Here is a 14,760-nt window from a genome sequence, read left to right on the forward strand (position 1 = left end):
TGTTACTTAAGCCTCGGTAAAATCATCGGCTCTTATCTTGTTATACCAACTTTACCATTCTTTTGTTAATCAGAGTTAATAGCATGTAAGAGCCATACGAAAAGCGAAAAGTCCATAACTAACCATTTAAACATTTCTAAGATTTCACAGACAAAATTTTGAACCAAGATCAAACCCTAATCCTTTTCTCATTATTTTTAGATTACTACAGATCTTTAAATTTTGTTCATTTAATTTTAATACATTCAAACGGTCCAATACATAGGTTTAAAGGATTGATATAGGTACGAGTAAGTTTTTACTGACCTGCCTCGAAATGCCAGGGAGTTAAGCTATGGCGAGGGATGACTTACGCAAAGCTGGGCGTCTATTACTAATATACACACTTGATCAGCATGGTGGTATACAACCTAACCCCGTTTCATGTTAGGAGACCCGTGCTCTGTAATAGTATGATAGATATCCCTAAGATTTTGATTATATTGATTCGATTTGGACATAAATTGGGCCAAACATATTAACAAATGTGTTCAGCTATGGCGAGCGAAGACTAACCCAGAGCAGGTTATGTGCTACCAATGTACGCAGATCTTAAAATGTATTAAAGGGTTCTACCACCTTCAAACTTGCGTAACTTATGTCAAGTTGTAATTTATTACACAAAATATACTATTTCCTACCTAAATTTAATTATGACATACTAAATACCTTAGCATTGGTATGTTAATATTTAATTTGATTAATTATTTATTTATCCATAAAGTAATATATAATGAAAGATATAAATAATATATTATTCAAAATATGGCCCAATTAAATAATGATGACTCTGACAAGGAAACATAGTGATCAGATAGTTTGGGCAGCGATGACTAACGCGGGGCTCGGCCTGCCACCGCGTTACGCCGCCTCGAATACCACCGGTCAGTGTACAGCTTACTATTAGCATAATATTAGCATACTTGAAGAACCCATTCTGAGCTCCTAGTACGATTTCAAGTTCGTTTTTGCTTACCTACTGAGTATTCTGAGCCGCTTCATCGGATTTGGTGCTCGGGATTATTTAATGGTTCAGTAAGATATATTAAATAATGATGGCAAACATCGTGGTCAGATAATTCGGGCAGCGATGACTAACGCAGGGCTCGGCCTGCCACCGCGTTACGCCTCACATGAGTACCACTGGTCAGTGCACAGCTTAATATTAGCATACTTGAAGAACGCAATCTGACCTCCTAGTATGATTTCAAGTTCGTTTTTGGTGACAGTCTGAGTCTTCGAGACGCATGGCATGTCACTGGCCTCATCGATGGCTTCGACCCGGTCTTATATAGATGATTAAAGGATGTATTTTAAAATTTGATGTTTATGTACCTACTTCTTAGTGATTGTGTGTAACCTTGAATCCATTAGGATCAAACTTTGCGTACTACACTCGTTTACCTAAATAAATAAAGTAATCCCTCAAATTATGGTATTTATGTTTCACGCGCGAATATGTAGGTATTCATAGCAAACAGTGATGTTATTAAAACACTACCAAATTCAATTACAATCTTTATAAAAATAATATGCACCTATTATGTTTTAAAATGCTTTCTGTTTCGTATTGTATCGTTTCCTTAGAAATAAAGTTAGCGTTAAAGATAGACAAGTTATAAGGTTTTTCTAATAAATCGGTCATATTTCTTCTTAATTTCATCTACGACACCTTTCTGCACCAGCACTACTGTTGTCTTCTAGTTTAAAGTATGAAAATAGAACTAATAAACAAAACTAACATAAATTGCTAAATACCCAATAAGTTTTCAAATGCAATCGTTTAAACAGTCCTCTAGTATAACTACTACAAGTATTAAGTTTTATATGTCTTTATGTTTATTGACCACCGTATCGTGAAGATGTTTCTAATGTTAATTGAGAAATAAGGCAAGTTAAGTCGCCAATGCCACCGTATTACGTGCAACTGTGCTAATGCCATTTTGACCTATTCAAACTATTTATTGTAGTCACGACTGACCTTTCTCAGCTAAGCTACTCTCATAATTGCAGGTTTAATGTGGATATACCTATTTCTGACTTATACGTAGTAGCATTAGTGCGTGTAGTTTGAAGGACCTAATTATATAAAGTACGTTATAGGTACTTACTGGTACATGAAGCGTTCCAACTTAGTTCTTGAAAACGCATTTTTGATTTATATCACATTGGTTGATGATTTAGTGACAGGTGTCGCGCCAATAACCCTTTGAAATAAATTTTCCATTAAGATATTATGGAGATGTTTACTAAAGCGATACAACGTCATAACTTGCTTTATCGCAATTGTAGTAATTTATTTTGGTACTACCGACAATATTTACCGGTAAAATCTAACAATTTACAGTGAAATCCTGCAACTTTAATATTCATATAAACATCAATATCAATTTATAATTTTAATAGACTCAGGGTATAAAATATGTAAAATTATATTTTTATATCTTTTTTAAATTGATATCTGAAAATTAGCAGCAATTTTCTAATTCAATTACGAAGCGTGAAACTACTATAGAGATACATTTATTAGCATCACGCCAATTGATTAAGATTATTTAAACAAATACGGTTTTACGATTTTATGTAATTATTTTTTGTTAGTAAAATGTTTTGTGTTTGGACTTGTTCTATCGCAAACGAGAAAAGATAAGGTATATTCTAGCTTATATAATAGGTTTCTCTATTATCGTGTGAAACAAAGTAAACAAATAGAATCTCAGTTAGCTATTACTGAATAATACTCAGTAATAGGTAACTGATGATAATAATATTATTATCAGTATTATCATCGAGGAATATGGTTGATTTTATTATGTAGTTTTATTACAAACTTCCTATCGTGAATCCTTTTACACTACCGATTTGAGTAGGTACCTACATAAAATATTAAGTTCGTATTAGAGGTCTATTTGATTCCTTTGTCTTTAAGTGGTCTTCACAATCGTCGCAGAAATAGTCATTTTAGAAGTGTATATTTTACCTTTATAATAATAATAATAATTCTTTATTTCGGACAAGATCCATATATTGTTAGTAAATACTTATTTTCTATGTTAGTAATAAAAAGAACTTAACTACTTAACATTAAATATGGCACCTCTGAAACACATGTGGCATGCATTCCAGTGCTTAATCATTGGGCAATTTACATGGTCTAATATTGTGTTCAGGAGACTGTTGTTGCTGTCCCTCACCCTCTGCATGACTGAGGCTACACGTTTCCGAATGATAGTTTGGAAACTATCCACTCGAGCCCCAGTAAACATACTGGATGCACTACAGAAGCGGGGCAGCCCCAACAGCATTCTGAAACCATTATTGTACTGAACTCTTAGGGCATTGAGGGATCTGCGTGTACATTTGGCCCATAGGCTACACGTATAGAAAGTGTGACAGTATGCCTTGAATAATGTGGTAATGTGTTATAATTTTACAAGGTAAAAGGGTAAAAAGTGAATAAAAAAAACAACAATTATTATAATTCATTATTTATTATCATTGATCTACACAATGTAATGGAATACATACGTACATAATTGTAACATTAAGAAATATTATTTTTTTACAACTAAATCTATATAAAAAATATGGCTAAACGACAGAAATCTGTCCTTTATTGGCACATGGAATATAATTTTTTAACCACCCCTTGCTATCCAATATATTATTAAAGCATATTTAGTAAGCGAATAGACGTCTTATATGACATGTTATATATAATCATAATATATAGTGCATAAAGACATAGATATAATTTTCATATTATTCAGAAAACGTCAACCCATTTCGCTTGAATAACGAAATATGGTAGTTTCGTGATGCTAAGTGGAATGTACCTATTGATTGTTTTGTTCATTCTTGTTATTATATTGTTCTGGATTGGTATTCTATTGTTACATCGTTGGATAACATCATTATTTTGAGACTAAATGTTGATGTAAAAATCTTTTAAAAACAGGTTTTCGCCTCAATACAAATAATTTATAAAAATATATTTTTATATTATAGATGACAAAATGAATTAGACCTTACAAATATTTTTTAAACACGGTGACACAATAATTTCAATAAATAGCAAGAAAACAATCTGGAATCCTATTTGACGGATGTACAAAATACACTTCTGCATTTCTGCATGATCATCTTACAGACGAGACAAGCAGAAAATTTAAATCTTTAGAACCATCACATTGTTTCTTTTTATTAGTTCAAAAGAGAAATTTCAGTGTCATCGTGAAAAAATACTGTTTGCCTATTTCATTTCAATAAATCTTTTATTATGACGAAACAATACATTATCTTATATCAAAATACCTAGCGTCAAGAACACGTGAACCTTTATCTATCACCTGACGTAATATTAATCGGTCATGATTGTTTTAGTCTAGCGAAACTATTAAATAATCAAGATAAGCAATCCAAAATAGTACAACGAATAGAATGAACATTTCAAAGTTATAAAGTGGTCATAATGCAAATTAGGTATTTACAAAAATAAATTTCGAAAACAAAAGACAAAAACCAACATTTAAAAGTGGATTTAGGCTTTTTTGCAAATGATCACTTTATTGAAAAAAGTTCTTAACTATACTAACATATTAATTGTCTTATAAATAAAACTACCATAGTATTGCAAAAGACACAGTTGTTGTATTAGACTATGTTTTATGTGCTTAAAACATATTAAAATTTTATGCAGTTATTTGAAAAACTATGTTATACTGGGATTATTCAGTGCATCTATAATGATTTAGAAAAACAGTTGGTGTGGTATTTAAGTTGTGTCTTTTTCTATACAATGGCAGAATAAGGTGGTACAACCCCTATTACGTCACGGCATTGCCAGGTCTTTACATCACTTAACTATGTTAACAATTCTACCCATATTTCTAAGCATTAGGAACAACCCATTTACATTTAATTAAGCAATACGTGAAATGTTATATAAAAGCTTTAGTTACATAGTTATAATTGAAAAAAAAAACGCTTGCTATAAAAACAATCTTAAAGTCATTTCCTGTTATTTTCACATCTCAAAACTTTCCGTAATTTTTGAACCATACGTTCTACGTTATAGAAGCTAATAATAATAACAATATTTTTAAATATAACATAAATATTAATTTACATAAGAATATAGCTAAGCAGTAAGCTGATTAAATGCTATCATTACTTATCCTAATAAATACTATTTACAAATCACCAGAACGATTTTTTAATCTGTGCAATTAAATTTTCCATTTTTGAATTTCAAAGATCAAATATATATTTTTAAATTACATTTTGTTTATTAACTAAAATCCTACATATTTTAGTTTTTAAACAAAAATACAGATATTCATAAATTGTTACTGGCACGTTAAATTTTCTTGCGTAAAAATGTCAAAAACGAGATTGTAATTGGAACGGAATAAGAAAATAATCCAAATTTAAATCATCCAATCATTGCATTTCCCCATTTCGTATCTGGCGGTGTTAATGACGAAGCACGAATACTGTTATGTAAAACTGAATTCCCAGATGTTGTATGCGTCTAACGTGGCAGGGTCTTCAAGATGTCTTAAAATTATCACCATCGTAAGTACATGGTCTCCTTTTTTGTGTTGTTATGTATTTCTCTGTAACAAAAGTGGTAACATTAGTATATTATTTTCTAAAGGTACATACAAGGTTACAGCCCACCTAAAACTAATCCGTGAACATATAGATGCTGAGTATAGACTCAGCATTGAAAATCTAAATATAAAGACTTTTGAAGAACAGGAAAATACAACAACGGTACTTTATCACCAAAACCATTAGCTTTAGGTTTATGGTTTCTTCCACTTAACACAAATGCTTAAAAATATTTCAATGTGCTCCTAGAAAATCTGAAAATTTTATGATAAACAACGCCTAGTATAAAATCAATTTAAATGGTTAGTTGATGAAGATATTTGTTAATAAACTAAATGCTTGTAGGGTTCAACATAGAGCACGATCGAAAACAATTGACATCTTTAGTATTAAGATGCGGTCCTCTTCTTATAAAGAAGTCCTCATTAAGAAGTTTTGATGTCGTTAAATATATCTAAAATTATATATTTTATTTAATATATATTTTACTTTCTTCATTGTGTGCTCAATTTATTTACATTATATTTAAGTCAAAAAGAATTGTTGAAAAACAACTATATAAAAACTGTCATTAATTTTTTGTCGCATTTTATGATAACTATATCAACCTTTTGACTTTTAATACATTCATATAAAGTTTAACTTTGTATAACTTAAGAATGTTTCCTTACTCTATTGTGTAAGAGAGACCGCTGTGTAGGATCGTGCTATCTCCGTCACCTTCACCGCCACAAGCATTGACTACATCTACAACAATTGAGAAAAACATGTTATTAATATACAGTAACAAAACCAGTAAAAATAAATAAGGAACTTTCCAATCTACGTTTATATCGTATGCTCGAAAAATCATAGAGTGAAAAGATTAGTTTGGAAATGCCCTTATTTTTATAAATCATTACAAAGTTTAGAAGTCATTTCAACCTTCTAGAAGGGTTAAGAGTACACACTTTTAAACACAATAAATATAAATTACACAATACCGTTTAAAAAATGTAAGTTAACTTTGAATCCTTTAAAAAGCAACTGTATTTTACTAAATTTAGTTTATATACCAGTCAGATAAAACATGCTTCAATATTCTAACTAAGTTAGTTATTTATACAGTGCAAATAGATTGGTGCGATTCAATGTTAGCTTTCTGAAGTACAACCAAAAGTTGTCCCGTTACCACTAACAAAACAGTTAAACCTTATTCTAGGGATTAAGTAACATCGCTAAAATCCTATAATCAGATTACACCAGCATCCAGTTAAACAACGGATTTCGTTCGAATCCTTTCAAAATAACAATATTCTAAGTTTAAAAGATCTTTTTAAACAAATTAATTATGTATCTGTACCATGTGGTTATAATCTGGTAGTATAGTACGCTTCCGCCGATTTGAGCTTTACTAAGCTTTCTTAATACCAAAAATCCCTGAACTAGTAAGGTTTAAAACTTACCGACTACTGTATAATAATAAGCTACTAACTCATATTTTACTATAAATAATATTGTGATAATCTGCAAAAATGGATTTATTCATATCGCCTTAATAATAAAAAAAAACTTTTTTTTTTATAATTATACCTAAACGATGAGGCAAGCGGGCTACCTGATGGAAAGTAGTCACCGTCGCCTAAGGACATTTGCAACACCAGAGGAGTCGCCAATGCATCGCCGGCTTTGGAGAGAGCTCTTCTTACACCTTTTTTGAAGAACCCCATGTCATAGCGTTCCGGGAATACCTCAGAAGGAAGTTCATTCCACATCTTGCACGTCCGTGGTAAGAACGTCCGTGCAAACCGAACCGTGGAGGACCGCCACGAGTCCAGTTGGTGTGGATGGAACTTCATCCTTCGGCGAGTGGTGCGATGGAGGAATGGTGATGGACTTTTATTTTCATACAAATTTTAATATAACCACTTTTGCGTCAAAATAATTCTATCGTTTTTATACGTAAATGTTGATGTAGGTTAGATGTTTTAAATAGTATTAAATATATTTACAACTAATCTTATCTATTATTAGGTGATTAAATTACGCTTTTTGCATCTCAACGTCTTAATTATAGAATCGTGAGGAAGATATTAGACGTTCATGGACCCATTGATGACTTAATCTCGTACAAATAGCTGTCACATTCTAATCTGTTATTAATAACTATTACAGCTGTGAATTTGTTAACAGTGGCTTCGTTTTGATTGCAATACTTATATTTACATATTATTATTGTATTAATGATTTCGAAACACATTGTGTAAGTTTTAAGGTAATTATGAGTGATGTGATGTGTTTTTTTTTTAAACATTCCATTTCCAAGAAGTGTCTTCGTTAAGAAAAATAATAATTCTTTTAGGCAATGATATAATTACGAAAAAAAATTATAGAAACGTGTATCTATATATAGTCTTTTCAGTTCTGTCTTGTTGTTCCTTATTAAACTTAAAATTGAAGTTGTCTAGTGGCTAAAGGGAATTTAAATCTATATCATAATTGTGTTGGTAGTAGGTACCTACCTATATTAAACGGGATTATAAATGGATATTAGCATAATCGTCGTACATTTCGTTGTACATACATATACACAGATTTCAGAAACGAAGGTAAGCAAGTACACAATAAAGTTGAAGTTATCCAGATTCAATAAATCTTGTTGTGTATAAATTAACTGTGCGCGATAAATATTCTCGAAATCAAGACACTTGAATTGCAATCTGACATACAGATTAGCTTAAGGTCTACTTAAAGGACGCTCCCATAGTTGCATCAACGGAGATGCCTCACCTCGATATCGGCGCAACGGCTTTACTTCGCACCGAGAACACGGCACGATTTTCATTGCTAGTGTAACATGACATTGGTTTATCGTTGCATCATTAGAGCGAGCGATGTACAAGTTCAGTTGGTAGTTAGCGTTTTTATTGGTCGGGTTACGCAATCGTGGTGCCGATCTCGACACGCCGGCGGTTTAAAGGGCGTAGGTGACAGGCGTCGGCATTTATTCACTTCCGCGCGATACAAGACTAGGTTAGTTCGTGAGCACACACCCCGTGTGTGAGACTGTGGGAACAGAGCGCTTTGTTGCAGTATACAGCGCGATCGGTTTTATAAGCCAATACTTAATAACGATCGGAAGAGAGCACTGAGAGCATCGTGGTAATTATTTCGAACTTTGAGGGTAATGTTCCGTGTTCGAATACCCTATAAGAAGAGTATCCTATATTCCGAAAGTCTCTTAATCGAATTCTCATAGGGAAAGGATGAAGTCTGGTAACTAGTATTGAGTGAGCGTGGTGAACTATCGACCCAAGTCCTTGTCAGTATCGCTATGTAGGTATCGCATTGGGAAGGAAATGACTAAATATAACAAATTTTAAGATAATTTGTTATATATTTCAGTTGCACCTAATTATTTTTCAATTAACATTGTATTAAAGATTAAATTCGATAACTGAAAGTAGGTAAAGATAAGATCTTCCAAAAAATGACCTGATGTAAGTTATCATGTAGGTAACTTATTATCGTAAAGTAACTTATTACTTCCTGTAGTAGGTAATATTTAAATTATCCGTATAAATAAAGCTAACATTTCACACAGAACATACCGAACACCAAAAGTGATAGTTGCAACACGGCAAAGATCTACACCTCTTCACACACATAACCGTACCGTTATAAATATTTATTGCCCCGATAAGTAAACCCGCTAAGATTTACCAATCACATCCCACACCAAACTGTATAAGGGCAAATACAGTACTGAACAAGATTTCTCAGCCTAATTAAACTTACCTCCGAGATGCGCGATTGTATAGATTTCTGAACAATTATATCGCGAACTCGGTACAATAATATCGCGAAATCGGTACAATTATATCGTGGAGTTGATACAATATCGCTTTAGACGCCTCTGTGTAAACTCTTTGAACTCTATCGATTCTCACGCTGTGCCGTTCAGCGCAGGCTCGGTGTCTTGTTTGAAAATCTAAGCCTATAATTTATAAGACAATTTTTGTATACATAAATTCTATCAGACCGAATTTGAGTGGTGTTTTTGGAATTCCCAAAATTGCGACAAATAACTATATTCTTATATTTAGTCATGATGACAATTAGCAGGCATTTGTTGAAAATTTATCCCATAAATAATGTTCTCATGTGAGCCGATTTTTATATTGAGTCTCATTCACAATTTCAATTAGTGATTCAGTTAGCAAATCCTATTAAGATGAATATTAATTATAAATTCAAATCGCCCTGTATTTAACAAGATTTCTCAGCCTAATTAACGTTTGCCACCTCCGAGCGGATCGCAATTGTGTATCTAGATGTGTTAAGAGCAATTATAGCGCCTCCTTTCCTAAGAAGCCAAACTTACAAAGGCCTTTGAACCTTATCTGAGAGTATTTTAGGACTTTGGCAGTAAATATTGCACAATTTCATTAAGAGACTTTTACAGTTTAAGCTTATTTAAGCTCGCAACAACGAAACAATCAAACCAAAATAAACTGATTTTTGACAAACGCTAACTAATCAAGAAGTTTATTTCACTTCGAATATGTCGATATTGATCTTCTTAAATATTTTTTCCAAAATAATAATAATAATTAAAATTATGGCAATAATTTAATAAATACGAAAACTTAATTTAATAATACATATTATAAAATAATTCATTGCTTTCAAAGTACGACATCGTAGTACCTACCTAACGCTTATACCGGCTCATGTGTATCTGCCTAGCCACAATCTTCAAAGTAAAAGGCATCTGCGCTTAACATTTCTGTTGTAACGCAGAAACAGAATGCAGCTAGTAATATAAGCTCCCCACATTTTGCATTAAGTGCAGGGACTACACACTTAGAACCCAGTGCTGATTCTATCAATCGGCGTTAAAGATATTCTTGGATTTAGATTCCCTTAAATGCCCGCATGCACCAATGACCTACTGCGCTAACTTAGTGGAGCATCGCGCTCCGATCCTATTCCAATCGTAATTAAGCTAGTAGGGCCTTTTGTTATCTCGCCTCCATACCTCTACACGTACAGTCGAACGCTAAGATTTATGGCTAATTAGAATTGCAAATACCGCTTTAATTCCGTTTTAAACTGAGCTCCAACATTCACACTGCGCTATTTTTTGTATTAAAGTAGTTTTGATTTACTATCGGATCAAATAGGTTTAACATCATGTTTTTGTGACTATGCAGATCACTTTATTCAAATAGGGGACGTCCCGTGCAGCACGATAGAATTTGTATCGACCAATATACGTAAAACTGATCGCTTACGAATCGTATGCGACTTTACGATCGCGAATCTTTATTATTTTAAGGTACAACGATTTTACACATTAGCAATAACTTTTTAAATAATTATAATATATTCATCGAAATTATAAAGCATAAGTTATATTTTAATCACCGATATACTATCTAATATAAAATATTTTGCACAAATAAATTCTCACAATTCCTCGCTCAAAAATAGCCCATGGGATTTTCTCTCTTATAAATAAAAATTCCACCACCACAATAGTAACATTTACAACCAATGAAACACGTTATAATTTGGGTCATGCAAATAAGAACATGAGCTAATTGATAACAATAATTTGAAATTACAAAAAGACACTTCCATTTTACTTATTTATATAGACGAATAGATTTATACTATCAGCTTATAATAAGCACAATATATAATAAAATAAATACGTCTCAGACGTTTGTTCGACCTGATTAGCGCGTTCGTATACATATCGGAAACCACAGAAGTTGGAAACATAAGCTGTCCTTTCATTGACGTTTCTACACAGAACGAATATATTGGTTGTCCCGTCACATATACGCAGATATGATATGTAACTTGACAACCAATCATCATTGTACCTACAACTTCAATAACTCAACAAGAGATCTATAATATTAGATTGGTTTGAAGCTAAATAAAAATATAAAAAATTGAACATCACATTTTGATATGTCAAAACTAAACTATACCAATGGACGTTTTAGATAAGCTGTACTACTCGTACGTATTTTAGATTTACTTAAAGTTCAGTTAGGTTAGAAAATTTAGGCTGAGGAGTAGCATCATCGAATTCGATTAAATCATGGGCATTACCAACCCGATCAACTTATACGCCTTTAAACGCCAATGATAGCGTCCAACTAATCGATTAAACTGTTTACTTCCCTATTAAAAAATACACACAACGATACCCAATCGTGGAACGGGAACCATAAACGATGGTAGCCGTAGGCGGGGTGTTTCCGCATAAAACATTACCGCGTCTCGTGAGTCCATACAGTGGAACACACCGCTTATTTAGCAAAATGCTCGGTAGCGGTACTTCGCGCCTACGGCGCTCACGGCGACCTGCTGGTCCGTTCACACGGTGCCGTATGGCCACATGTACGAAATGACACATGTACGAAAAGAGCATTTACCGAAGATAAACAAGGAGATCCGAGTAACACCCGACAGAATTAGTCTGAACTTCTGAAGTCTTGAATCACAAATTCGATTTTAAAACAAATTAAAATTCTAAATAAAACGTCTTGGTCTTTGATTAATGACAAAAAGTGTCACCTATAGGTATCAGAAAGCAACCTTAAACAGGACATGAATATTGTATGTGGTCAATCATTGCTGATTGTGAACACTAACATTAGATAGATCTAATAGTTCTACCAGTTCTAGTATGAAGAAGATATTCTAACATCTATCTTACTGACTATGTTACTATCTCAACTGACGGTACGCGGTAGATATGAAAAATCTTAGAAACGGCTAAACATATTTCAAAGGAACTTTCAGGCATTCACACATAAATATAATACACTAGCTGACCCGGCAAACGTTGTGTTGCCATATACTTAAAAAAATTTGTTAAGGGTGAACTACCCTTATCACTTAGGGGTATGAAAAATAGATAGTAGCAGATTCTCAGACCTACTGAACATGCATATAAAATTTGATGAAAATCGGTAAAGCCCTTTCGGAGGAGTATAGTGACTAACATTGTGACACGAGAATTTTATATATAAAATTATAGTATCGTGCAAGACGGCACATAAGAGTGAAGCCGCGAACTGATACTAGTATCGGACACTTAACAATACCCTCGTAACCTGCGACGATAAATCGCACTGACATTAACATAAACAATTGACGTCAAACAGCAGATTATTTACTCGTAAAGTGACAAAATCCACATCAATCAAGGTAAAAAAAGGGACATAAATATTGAGTGGTTTTAGGTACTTACAAGACCTTTGGAAGTGCTATATTACTGTAAAAATTTTAGCACCACGTATGCTACACTTTTGGTACAATAAATTATGTATTAAGAATTCTTTTTTTATGAATACTAATATTTCAATAATTGTTAACGCTTTTTTACATTCGCGACCTTAATCTAGGTCAACTAAAAGGAGAATCCTTTTGTTGGCGTCATGGGTTCACAAAATGAATATACATAAACCCAAACCTAGATAGAAATCGCAGTTCAACGTTTAGACTTCTGCTTGACTGAGGATGAAACCCAGATAATCTACCCATAATAGGTTCATTAACTATATTTACTAGAACATTGAAGATATGTACCTATTCCTAATAATTCCACGATCATAGCAGAAATATTCAACATCGCTTGACCCGCGGCTCAAACCGCTTATTACCGGAAAGTTAAGCCTCGTACACATTGTTGTGCCATAAACTGCAATTTATTGTACAGTCACGTGTGCAGGCTACCGTCCGTTCGCACAGTTTCGGAAGCATTAGGGCCCATTAAGCACCGTTAACACACGGCACATCACGAGCGCACGACTCGCGTGAGCGATCTATCGACGATCTCGGTAGCGATCGGGACGTACTGGCTTTTCACACGGCCAGCGATGCTGTGCTTGTGTTTGTGTTTGGGTTTGGGTTTGAAGGAAGTTTTGTAGTTGTTTCATTAATTACGTTAATTTACTGAAATCTCTTAAGGAGGTCAGCATTTACATACGTCAGCAAAACTAGTCACAGAGACTAGTTGTCTTCGTAATTTTGATGAAGAACAGAAAAATAGTAGCGCGTGAAAAATAACATGACTTTTTTTATTTTATTCAATCACAATCCTAGTTCTACATCTGGTTCCTGATTTATTTGTTGTCATACAAATCTTTGCAGAACTCAATAAAGATGTATTTGAATATCAAAGATCTATATTCCTAAAAAAGTTCAAACCGAGGAGCAAAAGAAAAAGTATCTACCTTTCTACTAAAAACTATTTTCATCGTTAACCTAATAATATAGAGCGAGTAGCAACAAAGCATCCTCATTTACTTTTATAGCGGTTTAGCCCAGACTAAACGGGAAAACATTAAAGATGGACAAATATGGGACATTTTATGTGCACGACGGAGATTCCGCACCCTTTGTCCCATGAACCGTGGAGTTTAACGCACCGACATCGTTCGGAGACAAAACGCGAGATTTGCGTGGGGTCACAAAGTCACAACCCTGTCAAGACGGTGACTACCAACACATTGTATGTTAATTACGCAGCCGGTGGAATGTCGCCGTCCGACATGTGCACCCGACTTTATGCATGAGTTTAATGAACTCATTCGAAACTATATTGACAGCTCACATTAGGATTGGTTTTACGAGGCTTTTTACATTAGTCAATAATCGAGGTTGCGTGTAAAATAAATTGCGAGATTTAAACGCTTTATGGTATAGATAAGGCAGAACAAATAAGCCCCAGTTTTAATTGCACGGATCATTTTATGTTTGTTTACAGCTCAATCGTTCAATGTCGTAGGGATACGAGTTATTACCTGTATAATAGGTACATGTATCACTTATTTATGCGTACCTATGTATAAATAGGTACGACGAACTAAAATTTGAAAATTTGTATAAAAATAAATCCAATATTTTTCATAGTGTATTCGGTAACTGTCTTCAAGTGGTTAAGACTAACTAAAAACTCGGAAATAAATTAGGTGCTCATTATTCACTAACTTTAACAGACTTCATTGTTAATCGGCAGTTCGTAATACTAGACATAACACATACAAGTAACTAATACATTGAAGGATATTAATAAGGTATAAACTATTTACGACGTGC

General features: G+C 33.4%; 1 protein-coding gene across 5 annotated transcripts in view; it reads right to left on the reverse strand.

Moving 5' to 3' along the window:
- Positions 1–3,511: 3,511 nt before the first annotated feature.
- Positions 3,512–14,760, reverse strand: part of drm (odd-skipped family member drumstick) — a 41,376-nt gene continuing 30,127 nt past the window's right edge. For 4 of the 5 annotated variants that reach the window (XM_073088791.1, XM_073088792.1, XM_073088789.1 and 1 more), the window contains exon 3: positions 3,512–5,657. In XM_073088791.1, coding sequence (XP_072944892.1) covers positions 5,609–5,657 — 49 coding nt within the window. In that variant the 3' untranslated portion in view covers positions 3,512–5,608. Of the gene's footprint in view, positions 5,658–6,326; positions 6,403–14,760 lie in introns of all 5 variants that reach the window. The other variant, XR_012103613.1, reaches the window with a different exon arrangement.

The sequence above is a fragment of the Epargyreus clarus genome, unplaced genomic scaffold (assembly GCF_041222505.1).
Source record: "Epargyreus clarus isolate Ecla_fem2 unplaced genomic scaffold, WU_Ecla_fem_2.2 ptg000027l, whole genome shotgun sequence".
Lineage (NCBI taxonomy): Eukaryota > Metazoa > Arthropoda > Insecta > Lepidoptera > Hesperiidae > Epargyreus > Epargyreus clarus.